Source organism: Xiphophorus couchianus, chromosome 9 (genome assembly GCF_001444195.1).
Source record: "Xiphophorus couchianus chromosome 9, X_couchianus-1.0, whole genome shotgun sequence".
NCBI lineage: Eukaryota > Metazoa > Chordata > Actinopteri > Cyprinodontiformes > Poeciliidae > Xiphophorus > Xiphophorus couchianus.
In genome coordinates this window covers 29,136,576-29,154,646 of record NC_040236.1, presented here as the reverse complement: position 1 = coordinate 29,154,646, position 18,071 = coordinate 29,136,576, and the positions used below count along the sequence as shown (strand labels likewise).

Below are 18,071 nucleotides of genomic sequence, written 5' to 3'. Positions count from 1 at the left end.
ATATATGTAATGCACAATCTGGAGAAGTAGACTGGCACTATTCAGCTAATGCTGTGCAACCATAGCTTTTATGTAAAAGCTATGGTTGTGTGTATGTATACAAACATGTATGTATGATATACATACCAGGATATGTATATCCTTTGCTGCAAAGGATATGTTGCAAAGGTTTACAAAAAACAAGGCACTGTAAAACAAGGCATTATAAAGATAGCAATGGCTTCTGCCAATAGAATTCATAAATATGGGTGACATCAAGGTGAAAAGTTATTTACAAAAAAGCATTTACTGATCCCTAAATGTGGATAAAAAGATTTTATAAAATGGACAAACCAAGCCTCCAATTCAACATTTATCTGGGCTTAAAAACACCAATGACAGACCAACCAGAAAAAGAGATGTCCATGCACAACCTGAAATAAATGCAACTCTTCAGAGCTAAGCTAATTTTAAGTGTTTGCAGCAAAAAAAAAAAAACCTCAACAAATCCTGCCATCTGCTGATATTCTGTGGTAACATGCCACAGAATACCAGCAGATTCTAGTCTGATGCATTTTATTTTACATATAATAATATGTTGGGGTTTTACATTACTATAAACTTTTTACATTCCTTGTGCCCCTTTAAATATAACATAACGTTATACATACGTGATCCTTTGATACAAAATTTACTAGCGTAAATGCTCCTCAGAGAAGAAGAAGCCAAATATTCCTACAGCCAAGTAAAAATGTATATTATAGTTTGCAAATATATTCAGCGAGTTAGTCCTTATTTTTGGAGACATGTCCTATGGGTTTTTGCTAATTGATGCTGCTGCTAGTGTGGGGGAGCTGTGTGTGTGGGGAAGGCACATGGGAGGGGTGCTCTATGAGCGGGAAGCTCAGCTGGATGCATGAAAGAATCAAACAAACACTCCAGATGTGTCTAGTGATGATAGAATAACATAATAACATGACATAGAGCTCAAAAACGTTGATATTACATAGTCCTTCTCTTTAAAGATTTAACCACAAAATTGGCATAAGGGACAACAAATTCAATGTTTTAGAGTGGCCATCAGAAACCCCTAATCTTAATCCAATAGAACAATATAAGATCTGTTAATCCCAACCAACTTCAAACAGGAAAAGTTTTGATTTAATGTCTAATAGGGAACAGACAAAAATAAGATTTTGTTTCCTTTTATGCAGTGCATGTAAACATCTGGTTTTCCATGTATTTAGTACAATGTAAGTAGAACATAGATCACTTTAAGTAATATTAGAACAATATGGAATTTTAATTGTTTTCGCTGTTTAGAATTTTTTTGTTTTTTTCATTTTATTCTTTGTGTCAGAGATTTTTATGAACGCATAAACAAATAGTTTCATAAAAAATAAAAAAAAATTAAAAAGCTGGTTTGGATCAGCCAGTGCTATTATAGTATGGCCATTATATTACTTTTTTTATCAACTTGTGGCCAATTTTTTCAGTACAAAGTCAAGTGTATATTTCTCTTCTGGCACTAAAGCTATAAATAAAGTTGTTCAATATAGGCTCTTTCTGCTAATGCCATCTTGGTGTAGTCAGTATGTCTAGTGATGTGGGTCTAACTAAAAAAGACTGCACAGGAAGAGGAAAACTGCAATTAATGCACAAATTAATGCCTCTAATTTCCCATACCAAAGAATGAGATTTATACAATACCACAACAGTACTCAATTGGAAAAATCTCAGCTAAATACAATGAAGGCAAGACAGATTTCATTTAAGAAATTACTGTCTTGAATTGATCTGAAAAATTGAGAATATTTTGAGTAAAATAAATACATATGTTATCAATAAAGAACAATGATATGAAATGAAGAATGCTACATTATTGAGCAGATGGCCTCATTTCAAACCAAACAATTTCAGATCATTTCAAATTACACCATTTTTTTTACATTACAAGTCATGTTATAATTCCTCATGCACAAAAATATAAAATTTTAGCTAAAAAGACAAAAGCTGTATGCAAAGACAGCTAAAGGTCGGTCCCACACCAGGCCTCACATACTTAATGACCTGACAATATGAACAAAAGATTAACTTGGAGCCATAAATTAGCAATCCATTTGCTTCATGCTAAGGAGACACAGCACTGCTACTTAACTTACTGTACCTGCAACGATACGAAGCCAACCAGTAACCAGCTGATCAGCCATTTACTGCTTCCTCTGTAGATGCTCCGCTCTCTCCACGGTCAGAGATGAGAGGAGAACAAGCGAAAAACTAATTCACTGAAAATCATAAGAAGAAAAACAGGATAAGTATTGATGAAAGACAAAGACGCAAAGAAGACAAGCCTGTATGCGGCAGCTCTCAGCAGCACCTGTATACAACAACTGATTGTCCACTGTAAAGGACTTTCACACGACCTGTGGAGAATAGCAATGTGGGACAGCAGGAGTTCGAACTTGTCAGCCACTGAAGGTCGTTCCTTTAATGCACTAACTATGAATAGCTTTGTTCCTTTTTTTATTAGACCGAGTATACTTGTTTGTTTCTTCTGTTTCATAGTTTACTTTACCTCCACTTATTTAAATAGAATAAAAGTACAAGTGGGTTGGTCTTGGTAATGTTGTAGAAGAGATTATGGATTATGGACTAAGTTTAGATATCTGGTATCAGCATTTAACACAATCTTGGACACATTTACCAGACCACTTACAATCAGTCAATGTGAACAAATAAACCAATGAAAATTACTTTTTACGCTTTTGTAAAATCTAAATAAGAATGCAGTTTTTAGAAAGGAATAAATTAGGACTCCTCCATGTTTATCAACACCAAACAGATACATTACACAGGCATATCACATCAGGTCTGCATGATTACAACATCTTTACTCAGCATTTTGCAGAGGTTTGCCCTTTAAACCTAAGATATTTAGTTGAATGTGGTCCTGGCATTTTATGTGAGAGTAAGCAATATGATGAGATAGAAAACAGATCATGATTTCACACAGATGCAGAGGGATACATGCAAGAATCCCCTTTAGCATCCAACCGGTGAAGGAGGCCAGCGAGTAACTACAAGAATTGTCTCAAAGAAGTTATTTCAATCGAACGGATTAAGAGTCGAAATTAAACGGCAGAATGTCATAACATTGTATTATATCTTCCTAAGTAAAACATAATTATTTTTGTCAAGTGCAATTAAATGTGTTTCCAGAGACAAACAAAACTTAGATTAGAAATCAATGTGCAAACAGTATAGTATGTCAACGTTTTTTTAAATATGTTAGCCCTGTTGTAATAAAAGCTTTTATATGGCAACAAACTAATGTTTCTGAGAATTGATATTTAATAAAACTCTTAAGATGTAATTTGTAGAAATTTGTACACAAAGTAAAATACAAAAATATGATGAACTATTACTGTCACATGAAAGTGAAGCATTCACAATTACTGGTTAAGTGTGAGGAAATAAGTTAAAATTTCATTAAACAATTTAATCACAAGTGATTGGCGCCATCTGCTGATAACTTAAAAGAAGTGCTTTATTCAACCTCAAATACCCTAATTTGTATGCACTTTTACACCTCCAACAATTTAATCAAGGTTTAGATTAAAATATTGTAATTTGACCATTTAGTTACAGACCCTAATTACTTTTTTGTGATTTTAACAAATGGTCAAAGCCAGAAAAAATCAGGAAAAAAAGGAGAAGGATAGGGCCATTTGTCTTTGCACACAGATGCAAAGACTTGATGGTGTCAGTGCACTGAAAGTGCCTGCAGTGTAAACTACGTCAACTAAAATCTCTGTCCAGACTAGTTTTATTTCCAAATAGTTAAATTTCCAACAAATAACTTCAAAACTGAATAATTTGAACATTTCACAACTATTTTATGAACATGACAATTTAAAATGGGGCTTTTAAGCAGGTTCTGTGAGCATAATGTGAAAGTAGGCCACAAACAATAACTCCAAAATTAAACTATTAGATTGATATCTGCAGTGACATTTCATATCATTGTCAGATTCAGGCAGAGTGCTTCCTGTGCCAACGTCCTTATCAAGGTAAAACATACTCTCCTTAGAGCATAGTTCACTGTCTGGCATATAAACAAACACAATTCAGACAAAGAAGGAGATGAAAATCATTACTTGAGGCAGAGTGCATTTCTTCTTCCCAGATGGTAGAAACACTGTTAAGGGAGAGTTTTTCAATACAGGAAATCTAAAGTTCTTCTGTATTCCTCCCTTTTCCCTTGTTCCCACCATCTTCTTTGCATTCATCATCTTTCACCTCCACCCACCAGTACAACACCCTTCACATCCCTCCCTCCTGACCTACTTTCCCATCTCCTTTGCTCATGCTTTTTGCCTGTAGGGTGCGCTGTTGCTCCAATCTGGCTATTCTTCAAAGATGCTGCTCTGAATCTATTTGAAGTAATTCTTTACCAGTGGCAAAACTCACAAGACAAATTTATATAAATAGGTAATCACCTTGTTATCTGAAGACAGTTTAAACCAAAAAAAAGTAAAAGAAAAAAGCTGCATTTAGTAGAATACAACTGTTTTATTGCGGCAAGCGAGAAGAGAGTAGAGGCTCTTTGGGTCTCTGAGTTTATGATCATTCATCAAATGTGTTCTACTTAAATCCTCAACTTCCATATAAAACAAAGCAGCTGCTTTTCTTATAATAGCAACACCAGGTACCAAACTCTTTTCTTGGTCAGACAAGGACAAAGAAATTAAGAACAATTGTGATTTTATTTATTACATCTTATTAATAAAATGAAGGTAAATTGATCAAATTTGAGAAAATGTTGATTTTTTTCCTTGTTTTAGTGGCAGACATCTTTTAATAGGGAAGACCAATAAATTGAACTTGACTAGCATGAAGCAGTATGAGATATTTCTCATGGTGTTTCACAATACTTACTGCTCTTGTTAGTTAGCGACTCCCAGTTGCTGCCACCAACGGCAGCAAGCTAACTGACAGAAACAGGTGGAGGAAGGGCACGATTGCATTAATCTGTGTTTTACAAAATCAGAGAAACCTCATGACAATTTTTCTGGTATCTCATTTAAAAATCTTTCAAACATATGGATAGTATGAATGAAAATCTTAATTTAGTGAGTGTAACTTTTTCAAATGTTGGAATATCTTGAAGATGGTAAACAGTACATGATTATATTTGACCCAAGGTCAGCAACCTAGATGACACCAGCAATAATTCACTTTTTACACACATGATTTTCAACTGAAGTCAACTGCTAACAAAGACGAGCTTTACTGATAAGATACCACAAAACAAAAACGTCATCTCTATGCAGGGATTTCCCTGAGCTCATGTTGCAGCTGTCACGTCCCAAATCCCAAACCTTCTTGCCATTTCCTGCTCGAAAAGAGATAAAAAAAACAAAAAGTCTGCAAGTCTACAACCCGCTCCGTCACTTCTCACAGCCAAAGTGCCCTGATGAAGGATGATGATTAGACTGCAGACATTAAATGTACACAAACACTCACTCACCGAAGCCTCAGCGGTGAGTGCACTCAAATCATAACATTGTGCTCAACGGCATGTAGATAAGGAGTGTGAATGGCAGGGTGCAGCGTTGTGTGCCTACGTGCGATCCAGCCACACACGATCTCTGTTTGTACCACCATGCAGACACATTTCTTCGTCATTATTCCACTTGCTGCCCTGTCTAGGAGCGCAGGAACAAACACTAGACCAACACACACACATATATATACACCCCAGAAGCCATTAAGCCTTTTTGTGAAATTAGCCTCCGCTTCCTGATTGCTTGATGATGCAAAGGAGGTTCAGTGCAGATTCACTGGCAATTTAATCTTGTTTAGTCTGATCCAGCAAAAGTAAATTGATTATGGCTTCACATTTTTGATGAGAGATGCTAATGTTTTAAAAAATGTTCATGCAAAAACCTTTAAAGAATAAAATGTTTAGTTTATACGATTAGGGCCAGACTAAAAGATTTTTTTTTTTCATGAGAAAAACTTTTCTTATTACAGGAATGAAGTCATAATATTATGAAAATATTGTCAAATATATATTATAAATAGAAAGTAGTAAAACTACGAGAAAAAAGTTGTTTTGAGAAAAAATGCTTTGAGTTAACAAGATCTGATGTGAGCAGCTTACAAAATCTTTTTTCAAAACTTTAATTAGACAATTCTTTCAAAGTCCTTCTATTGCTAAAATGTGATGTTGACTTGTTAAAAAATTATTTACTTATCTGTAAAACCAATAGAATAGCGTAACTTGTAATTTCACAATATGCTCAACATTTCTCATTTTAACACTGCAGTAAGAGTGCTTGTAGTGTCGAAGTTCTCACAAAATTACTACTTAAAAGACACGTTGAAGACAATGGTAGATGTGAATGTTAAAATATTAGCTGAGCCTGACTTTCAACATTGATCCAACATTGTTAGGACAAGTTAGGAGAAGAAAAAGAACCTTAAAAAAAGTCACATTTTCAACATGTTTTCGGGGCTAATTGAGGGCCAGTTAACCCCAAACAGGGCAGCCTGAAATCACCAAGGGAAAAAAGAAGTCTGGGGACATCTAGTGTTTCAATAAAATAAATCCACTATGCCTATGGTCAACTCAGGACAAAACGAGAATCAGGTTAAAAAGTCGATTGTAAAACTGGATTACATATTTCCCATAGTATTCATTCTCTTTTGCACCAGTTTCAAAGGAAACACCGCTTAACTCTGACTATTCCCTGATCTGAAACGCCATCCAGAGTCCGGGTCATGTTACATCCTGTGAAATCCCTGTTCTCCCCTCTAGACGTTGGATCACGGGATGGAAAAGATGAGCTCATCTCTCTGATACTACGCCGGTCTGTTCTGTGGTCTCACTAATGGTCTCCAGGATGTCAACACTGGTCCAATATGTCCCTCTTACTCACACCAATTACCATTTCCACACAGGACCAAGGCCTAAATAAACACACACCAGACTTGCTTTACAATCAGCTTATACTTATAAAAACAGGGGAGGTTGAAATTAGGTTGCTCCCGTGAGTACTGGACTTTGCCTGGACAAGCAGACTAAGGTGACATAATGGAGTCAGATGATCCCTCTACAGAGAGTTTCAAACATGTATTGCACATACGGTGTTTGGTTGGTAATTCCCAAGAAGAGGTGATTAAGCAATACCTCTGCCTAATTGGCATTGAAAAAGAAAAAGCTCAAAACCAGTCCAATATGAAATTTTGAGATAAAAAGAGAAAAAAACCTTCCCTATGCCTGATTTCTGGCTCTCTCAAGCTCGTTCTGGACACCCACGAGAATGCTGCTAATGTAGGTTAGTGCTGCACTGCTACAGTAGTTCAAATAAGATGTTTTTTTAACAGCCTCTCTGGCCAAAGCAATCAGCTCATCCATTGTAAAGTTTGTCACATGTACCACTCCTTTGTAAATTTCACTGTTAATTTCAGTAAATATAACATGTCTAACAGCTAATGACAACCAAAATTCAGGCAACATTTCTACAATAAAATTTCCCAGTAAACTAGTTTTCATTACTTCTATGTAATAATCATCAAAATTAAAAGAAATGAAAACTCAACATATCTCGCTCTTTGTGTAATTAGTCTATATTTAGTTTTACTTTTTGGACTGATTGACTGGAAGAAAGTAACATTTTGTCGATATTCTTACTTTTTGAAATCCTTCTGATTTTCTTATTTAAGCAGCTTTTAGCACCAGACTCTGCACTTAGTTATTTATCTAATAAAATACTGCTTTTAAAGACACGATTTTCACATGATTGCCTCTGCATTTCTTCCCACTCTGTTGTGTATTTTTTTAGAATGCAGAAGGAGATCCCTTTAAAGGAATGGAGTTTTGTTTGTTAGGTGACTCAGGATGTTTGTGGAAGTGGGAGTAGAGGAACACCTCTGTGATCATTTGCCATTTTTGAGTGTATACTTCGAGCATCCTGACGAGTCATTCTGATGATCTGTTGTCAGGTCAAGAGTTGGGTTCATTCTTCTCTGTCTGCTCTGATGGGCTGTTAAACCCAAGAGTTTTAAAATGATCTACCTATTTTAAGAAACCTTGTGAATTATAGGTCTTGTTAAATGCGTCATTAGGAGGCCTGTGTGGACTTTTATTAATGCGTCACAGTTTCTACTTGCAGACATAACCAGTTCTAGGTCAATATGCACAAATCAAATCTCCGGAAATTAATCTGCACCTAGGGAGGACATGGACAAACTACTGTATGTCTATGTACAAACCTATGTATGAAGAAGTACAGATAAATATGGATGTAAAGGCTTCTCCTCACAGAAAGCCTCAGCTCACCCACACTCATACAGCTCACATAAATCCCTCACCACCAACACTTCCGGTGAGTTCTTAAGTCTTAAAATGAACACTATTCATGTTGCGCACACACACACACACACACTAGATAATTCGTTAAATCCATTTCCCCCACAGTTCACAATATTCATTTCAGAAATATCTCACTCACATAGGACTGAGGATTATTTTTAGCAAGCTCATGTTTCACAGCCAACTAAATTTGGATCCGGCACAACACAGAGCAGTGAGAATTTTTAGAACAAGGACCTAAAAATAGCTCTAAATCACCGACGCTGTGGGAATCCTCCATGCGTTTATACCAGAGGGTAAGGATTCTCTATGAAATACCAATGAAAACGGCAGCATAAAGAACACTTTGTCTTCAGCAGCAACAACACCTTCTGCAAGTCAGAAAATACATTGTAACTTCTAGAATCGCACACATATACAATTATACATAAAGGTGTTTCTGGACATTTGTGAGGAAAAAATATTGCTACTTATAATACCACACTTGCATCATGTTGGGTAGACATAAAATTGGAATATTAGAAATAGAACCTTGCGTCCCATTAGACTGTGATTAATCTACTCATTCTTCGTCCTTCTATTCATGTTCATGCATCCTCACTGCAGCTCCATCAGACTAGTGGCAGCAGGAATGAGCAAATACCTTTTGGAACTCTGTGTCTGCTGAGCTAAACTACAAAGCTCTTCAGAATGATTATAAACAGCTTTATGGAGAAGCTCTGTTGTGATTACGTGCTGAATGGGGAGCGTCAGCTGGGGTTCAAGCTTCTTAAAGAGATAGAGGCAATTTCAACTTTACATATTTCTCCAAAAACAAAGCCGTTTCTAACTCATCCTAATTTCCAATAGTCATATTGTTACGGGTGGGGAGCAGATTTGTCCACAGTCATGCCTCTATGTCCAATACCCCGAACCTCTAGGGTAGGGGGTTTTTTAGTGGGGTTTCTCAGCTCCAAACAGGAAACAGATCAGAATTGTTCCCAGGCTGAATTCCCAAGTACAGTAAAAACTGAAACCTCATTCTTATTTCATCATGTAATTTCTTCCCACTCCTGTGTTTATTTTTTTCAGAAGGAAGTTCATTAAAAGGTTATGGACAACATCTTGAACACACTCTTTTTCACCACTCTAATGTTGAGATGATTTTCTCCATCTGTGCTACATCCAATATCTACAATGATGATGGAATGATATCTTTCACATTTCTTCAATTTCTTAAATTAAAATAGTCTCTTCTTTTTTCACAAATATTTATGCATGCTTGGGCCTAAGGTGTACCTCCATGTGAGCGATCACATGTACCAACACCTGTTCTGTTCAAGTTACAAAACAAAAAAACTCAGAGAGTTTTTCACATTCATTGGATCCAACTAAAATTATTCTGATAAGGTACAGCCTGCTCTCTAGTAGTTTGATTCAATTCTCCCCAGACTTAAAACCTAAATTATTCATCAGACTGTTAATGGACAAACAAATGATTAATACTATCCAGCTGAAGAGAGTTTTACTGCGCATGGAAATAAACCTGAAGAAACTGACTAATGTGTGTACACTGCTGGCAAAGCATAAATACTTGTGCAGAGCAGGAACACAACATATGCTTGACTAGAAACATTTCAAATTAAACTCAAGAGTGAAAATACTATTTTAAGAATTCTCTCTTTGCTAGATAATGTATAACAGAAACATAACAAGACCTGCTTGCCTGTCAAAAATTCAAAACAATTTTTTCTATCACACCCACAACACCAATGATTCTATTTAAATAACAAATAAAAGTGAGTTTTCACTTTGACAACCTCACTTTACGTAGTAAACTTACGCACCACCTGGCAAGGTACACTAACAAAGAGGTGCATTTATATAAATACTTTTCTTAACAATGACTAGTAAAGGTAAAAGTAATTTTATTTATATAGCACATTTTCAGCAACAGGGCAGTACAAAGTGCTTTACATGAATTAAAAGGAAATACATATACTTCAACTTTAACTGTAAAATATTTTACAGTTCATTGGAAATAAAGGATAGTATTGTGCATGAAAGATTTGATGAGGATTCTTTCGGGACCAACTTTTTTCCAATCTCACTGATTTACATACACATGAAAGACATTAGCTTGTGTTACCAGGAAAAAAATCCATCTTTCCCAACTTGTTTTTGGGAAAAAGGATATTTTACCCAAGGTTTCATCATTTATGAGAATCCTACTCAAACCTTAAAATACACAGTCCACCCTGGTGTTTGAAGTGCACAGTTTACAGTAATAGCAAGCAAAATGCCGGAATTACTTTCAGTTTCAACTTCCACAGTTACTGTAGCCCAAAAGTGTATCTTCTGTTTGAAGATACACTTCAATCATAAAATAATTGCAACATACAAATTTATGTTACAGAGTGGGGGTTTCTTAAAGATGCACAGGCCAATTTCAAGGCGTCATATTGTGAAGTCAAATTTCTTTTAAACTATGTTTGATATCCACAGCATTTTTATAAAACTTAAGGTAACATAGTTACTTAATTGTGCTATAAAATAGCACTATGTGTATACCCCTCTAAAGAAACCTAAATTGCTTTTCTAATCTGACTCATCTTTTCTCCAACTTCTCATCCACATTGTACCAGTTTTACTCCTTGTACTGTGGAGTACTCACTTTTAACCCAGAGAAGGAATTAGATTAGTCACTCTTTAGCTTATTTTATTTTTTTAGAAACTGTAGAGTACTCACTATTTAGACCAATATTAAACTTCTCAGATTAATTTTTAGATTATGCTGAGAGACTATTACTGCAACCCAGAAAAGGAATTGGAACAAACCTAGTATGCAGAAAACAATCTTACAGAAAGTGAATACTTTGTTTTTATTATTACTTAGAAACTGTAGAGTACTCATTACTTTTACAAAATTAGAGCATATTTAGAAAGTCCAGAGAATACTTACTTATACTTATTTAGCAATCCAGAACAGGGATTAGAACAAATTTAGAATCCAGAAAAACGACCTTAGCAAGTACTTTTTAGACTCCTGTTCTTCCAACCCAGAAAAGGAATTAGACCAGAGGATACTTACTTATACTCATCTAGCAACCCTGAACAGGAGTACCTTGTTTATATACTTTAGATCATTAGATTCTTTTTCTTCTTTTGGTCTTTCCCTCGGTGTGTTATTTTGTTTGCATTTCCTTTTAATTCCTGTAAAGCAATTTGTATTGCCTTGTTGCTGAAAATGTGCTATATAAATACAATTACCTTTACTTAAGTACACATTTGCTTTAATGTACAATTGTACTTTTGATAGTCATTTTGTCCTAAAACAAAGAATTTCAGTAAACTACTTGTCAATAATATTTTTCTAGTTTAAACGTAACTGTTAGATTTTTTTATAATTAATCAAGTCCCTTAGTTTCAAGATATTCTCCGGAATAAACAAGAAATAAGTATGTTAACATTTACTTAATAAAATATTTCCATAGTTTTCTTTAACTTTTCGCCTTGTACAACCTTTTAGAAACTTTATTATTCTAAGCCAAATTTAAAGTTGCTAACTCGAACAAAAAACAACACTTCCTGTCTCTTCTCTAGCAACTAATTATACAACAACAGTTAGATTATTGCAGAAACAGAAAAGGGGAATTGCACAACTGAAGCATTTATCATGTTCCAAGTGATGATCGACCTTGTATTTGCAACCCATGGGCATGTTGCCACGGTGAAACAGCTCCTACACGATTTTGGAATTTTTCAAAACTAAGTACATTTTCAACAAAACGAAACTTTTTTCATACACTAACTTGAGCTTAGTTAGCATTACCCCTTGTAAACTAAGTTGAAGCTAATCTACAACTTTCCATTGTAGAAAGCTATAATGTATCAAATGCAAGCTAAGGTGTGCACTAATACATTAGCTTACCTTTTACTTGTAAACGTGTTTAGCTTCTCTCAGTTGGCAGTATGCTACCGCCTCAACAATGTTTACATTTAAACCATTGTTTGCTAAAAACTGCCATGCTTTTAGTTCGTTAGTACGTATATGTTTGGGAAACATTTCTGGACTCTTTACCTATTTTCCAGGCGTTTGTAAATCAATCAATTCTCCCCGGAAGTGCGTCCTACTCCTCCCGGTCCTCATTGTGTCTGTTTCCACTGTGAAAAAAAAAAAAAAGATGTCTTTCAGAGTTTAATTTCATAGTTTAATGTATATTTTAAAATAATATTTATTTCTAATTTACCAATATCTGGAAGATTACATGTGCACAATTTTTATTTTTATAATTTCTATTAAAAAAAATAAGTAAATAAATTAAACCGATGGTTTAACTTGTTTTCTTTTTTACATTTAAATTACAAATACTTTTTACCCACCCTTTAAAGGGGATGTATTACATATTTTCTAGGCACATAGTTCCATTTTATAGCACAATCAAGTAAGTAACTATGTTACTTTTAGTTGTTGTACAAAATGCTATATACAGTATATCAAATGTGACTTAAAAGAAATTTGTCTTTGTAATTTTCCCCTTGAAACCGGGCCTCTGTTTTTTTTTGTTTTTTTTTTACTTTTGCACTTTCCAGAAGACAAAGAGTTGCTGTATGAAAGTCTTTTTCTGAAGGTCTGTTTGTCATTGTGGAGATCTTGAACACTGACCTTAACCAAAGCAAGACTGGCCTGGAGGGCTTCATTGGAGTCCCAAAACCTTAGAAACCTTTTACTTTATAACTGTCCTTATTGGTAGTTATCAACATTTTTTTTTTCCATTAACCTTTGACATTCTTAAATCTTTTGGTAAAAGCAATGTGGAATAGAATTTTTTCTTTGATATAGCAATAAATGAAATGACATGTTTGAGTTGATTTTAGATAGATGCAAATATAACAGTAAAATCAAATGTTTTACTGTCACAGGTATAAACTATCATTTGGAGAAACCATTGCCAGCAGAAAGGAAGAAACAATACTCTAATTTAAAACAAATTAAATTTAATGCATTAAACAGCCTGGGGGTTACCTGCATGTTTCTGTTTATTATGAAATCAAATTAATAAATGCCTTTGGGAAAAAAATGCATTTAGCCAGCTAGTTGAGCTGATTCATACTTCTGGCTATACAGCAACTCGCCTGTCTGGTTTCACTGACTCTCACTATAATTAATCAAAGCCAGTCCTGAAAAGTAATTTCCTCTGGCAAATCACTATATTTTGACATCCAACCCAATAAGGTTACATAATAAGGAAGTATTTTCTTACCCACCCACGTTTGGATTTTAGAAAGCACAGCCTGACACCAAGTTGGCTTTAGCATGCAATCTGATTCACATGTTGATTCTCTGGTTTTACAGCTTTGTTGAAAAGGTGCTGTGGTGCTGCAATGAATGGTGAATGGGAAACTGAAAGTTCTGGCTCTCATACTCACATCAAACCAGGGTTTGTCTGCATGTAAACAGAGTAAGAGGTCGTAAAATGGCAACTTTTGATCTCTTTGTCTTGAATAAATCTTATTCTTCAGGTGGGACTTATATTCTACTAATAAACTCAAATTAACATTCATATTTAAATGAAATGTATGCATACTACCAGATTAAGGCATGAACAAGTTTGGTCATTTAGGCATTTTCATTACTTAATTTATACTTAAGCTATTTGGGGATGGGAGGAGACTCAGACAAAAATGTCCAGTCAGTTGCACCCTAAATTATCTGGACTGATACTTTTCTGTATTTTTCACTCCGTTAGTACTTAAGAAAACATGGCTGCACAATGTAACTGAATAGTGATAGCCATGTTTGGGTTTTTTGTTGTTTTTTTTTAGAATCTGGACCACATTTATTCATCTCCAGAATGGTGTTCATATTGGTTGTGTTTGTTATTTGTGGGCCTGCAGGGGTGCAGAAGGTGAAGGTCACCCAAGACAGTATTTGTGCAAAAAACGCCACTGGTTGCCAGCACTGATAAAAATAGTTAGAAAAAAGATCACAAAGATAATTTCTACACCAAGCAGCCAAGCACACTTGTTTTGTACAAATTTCACTGTAATACCTACCAAAGTGTGGAAAATGTATTAGTTAATAAGTATGAATTAACCATAATTTGTTTAATCAGCCATAATGTAGTAGCATTATCTTGTTAACATATCTTATCTTGTTAATATAATGCTGCCAGACCCCACCAGTTGTCAAATTCAAATTAAAGTGCATTTAGAATTTGTAGTAATGGATGCAAACTCATTGATCAAAATCATCAAGTTTTACTTTCTGTCTTGTTTTCAACACGTGCAGATAAGAACGCATGTTGTCCCTTGTCGGGCTATAGTACGTGCTGTTTGAGACATTACCAGTATGCTACTGTTTTGATGTTATCCCACAGAGAAATACTGAAAACGTTACTCGGTATTCAAGGCATGGTTGCTGTGGCAACTCGATCGACAGAGCATATTTATTCATGTCTGTGATACAATGTGAGAGGAAAAGCCCTTTTTTTCTTGTTAGTGTCATCCTCACTCTGCACTTGTATACATTTTCAGACTTTCAAACACATTTAATTGATACATGCAGAGGGAACATTGCCCATCAAAGGGGCTGAATAATCCCATTAAAACAGATTTGTACTCTTACAAAGTAAATAGGTGGACATGTATGAAGTCAATTTAAGATCTTGACATGCATCTTATTTGATCATTACCATAATCCTGGTAGTAATGATCTTAAGATTTTCTGCCTCTGATAAACTTAAAGCTCAACAATGAGTTTTTGTTTTTAGATATGTACCTTTAGTCTTGGTGTGATTGTGCTGCTGTGGTCAAATATACCCACAGTATTCTATATATCATCTGGTAACTGGTAAAAAAAATATTCTACCAACTTTCTCTTAGATATTTCACTATGGTATAAATTATGTCTTATATTTGTTGCTCTATTTTTCTATACCTTTCTGTGTCAATAATTTCAAATTTTAATGGTTAAATATAATTCTGATCTCGTTGTATAATCCTTCCAATTTGTTTAAACTTATTTCTTCCCCAGCAGGGGGCAGTGGAAACAAGATGTGGTGTTTGTTAAAGTGGGAAGTTATTTACAAGTGCTGATGATGCACTGGGAAGTTTATTGTTTAATTTTCTTGTTATTTATTTTTCTAAATTGTACTGACTTATTAACTGCTAAATGGTTTACTCATATTTACTGCTATTATTGTCTGTCAGCTATAGTACCACAATATTGTATTTTCTGGCTCTTGATTTAGAAAATATTTAAAGTATGTAGAAAAAATATAAAGAATTAGACACAATTTAATAATTTATCTGTATATTTATTTCATACTAACATTTTAATAATAACATATATGGAGTACTCCCTGATCAGGACCCAACTCTAACCTGGGACAATGTTAGTTTTGATTCTGGACCATTACTTGAAGAGAACCTTTGTTCGGGAAGGAAATGCAAACTGCAGGCCCAGATTTAAAACTAGCTCCTGCTTGCTACAAGGTAGCAACACCACCAACTGTGCCTCCATTCAGTCCACCTGCAGCTATTGAAACCTCCAAATTTTATTCTTTAAAGGGTGAAATAATAAAGACCAATTAGCAAGAAATAGTTATGGTTATATTATGTTAATCATGTGGAAGATTACCTGTTTGACTTAACCCAATACACAGTTACTGACCATCTCCATGAATAGCGAAAGCTACAAAATCTGACTATGACTGACAACAGAGTAGTTGCCAAGCATTTTAATAGAAAGCTGAGTGGAAGGAAAACCTGTTGTATATGTTTTTAATCACTGATTCCATATAATTCTAATCTTGTAATTCTATTCTAATTTTCCAAAGAAAATTTGATTTTGAGCCTTAAAATGTCACAATATTTCAATCATCACAATGTTAATCATTCTCCACCAGCAAACAAGCAAAGCATAAAGTGCGTTCTATGTTTTTACATTGCTTTGGAATTAAAGTGTATCAGCTGACAATAGATTAATCTGTTCTAAATTTAGAAATGTTTTAGTGGGACTATATAGTTTATGTTAGATAGAAAAGGCATTTACAGTTCGAGACTGTTTGCATAAAAACATTTTTGACAATTTTAATCACTGTAGGACTGATCCTCAATTTAAACACATTTTCTGTTTTTGGTGTATTGACCTTCCGCTTTGATATCCAAACAAAAGACTCCCTTTTGTAGAGGGAGCCCACTATTTATGTATTTACCTATTCTATTGTGAGATCCTTCATTTAGAGCTTTGAATGCTGTCATTTCACCTCTGTAGTCCTCTGGCAGATGCATGTCTGTTGCAAATTTAAATGGGATATATTTTAAGATATAACTTGTCAAACTGTGTCATATGCAGGAAGCACTGTCCATGTGAAAAAGACTCAGTGCTATATTTATGTATAATGAGGAAAAAAGTTATCTGACTGCTTTGCTTTACCAGATTCTGTGGTACTATTCTAAGCAGTCTTAAACCTTACCCTTTTTCAGTATCTTCATATACCAAATTATCAGTATAAATATATACCCAGACATTGTCCTTTCCATAAATGTTGATGGATTAAACTGGGCGTCCATATGTGATTGGAGCATAATAACATTACACAGTTGCTGCAGAACTGGGCCAAGACAAACTCCCTCAAATCACCCATTTTGACTGTCGATATGAGGCAAGATGTATCTGTCCTTTCTTGTTTGTACATCAGATTCTAACCTTAGCATCTGAACGCTGCAGCTGAAATTGAGACCCAACATTTCCAACTTGTTCTGTTCATTATTGGTAGGTATCTGTAAACTGCAGCCTTAGTTTCCTGTTCTGCAACAAGAGTGGCGCTCTTGATCAGTATGGTCTTCTGCGGATGAACTCCATTTGCAGTTTCTGCAGTCATTGAACACATGTACCTAATAAAGTGATAGAGTATATTTGTAAACTTAGGGCTGCATTTCTGCCAATCCATCTAAAAAACTGGAACTCTTAGTGCAGCTAAGCAACCTTCTGTTTATCCAAGGTTTTTCTGATTGTCAGTAAATGTTGATATAACATCTCTGTAGTGCTTTGTCATTACATGCTTGCAATTTGTAAAATTATATTTTTTGCTAGTTTTTTTCCCCAAACCTTTATTAAATATGTTATAATAACCAAGTTAAGTTGAACAATTTTCTCTTTTTACACTCATTCCTTTGGCTGTTGAAAATATGTCTAGACTATGAGTTTGTTGCATAACTGCTGTTACATGACTCTGCTCTAAATAAGGATCTTTCTTCTACTTTTTCTCACTCTTCTCATATTTGTTGAATTAATAGAATTTCATTTGAGGTACAATGTCAGGGACAAACTGATTTGCAGCTTTTGTTGGCAAAGGATGTTGATGTGAGCAACCTAGATCATAAAATCATCAAAACTGATAATAAAGTGGGCAGATGATGCGTTTCTGAACAGAAAAGCCCTGTTAAAAGTTGTGTAGATGTTTTGCCTTGCATTTTTAGTAGACTGTAAATGCCTTGAAGTATAACCTAATTATTTTAGGCAAGGCATTATACAACGACAGTGAGTAAAAGAAACACACACACACACACACACCCACACACACACCCATGTAATTTCACAAACTCTCATGCAAGCCAAAGAATTGTTCCCATGTGCTGAAGATCTTTTTGATTTGGCAAAGTTGCGTGAGAGCAAATGATTACCAAGTTTAGGACCAAAGGGTTCATCACCACAGCTGTGACAAAA

General features: G+C 34.9%; 1 protein-coding gene across 3 annotated transcripts in view; it reads right to left on the bottom strand.

The window, feature by feature from the left end:
* The window catches only part of sgip1a (SH3GL interacting endocytic adaptor 1a), a 70,086-nt gene extending 57,746 nt beyond the window's left edge, over window positions 1-12,340 (bottom strand). For 2 of the 3 annotated variants that reach the window (XM_028027669.1, XM_028027673.1), the window contains exons 1-2: window positions 12,270-12,339; window positions 2,147-2,264 (exon numbers count right to left, since the gene is read on the bottom strand). In XM_028027669.1, the coding sequence (XP_027883470.1) occupies window positions 2,147-2,189 (43 nt within the window). In that variant the 5' untranslated portion in view covers window positions 2,190-2,264; window positions 12,270-12,339. Of the gene's footprint in view, window positions 1-2,146; window positions 2,265-12,269 lie in introns of all 3 variants that reach the window. The other variant, XM_028027672.1, reaches the window with a different exon arrangement.
* Between the last annotated feature and the right edge of the window lie 5,731 nt (window positions 12,341-18,071).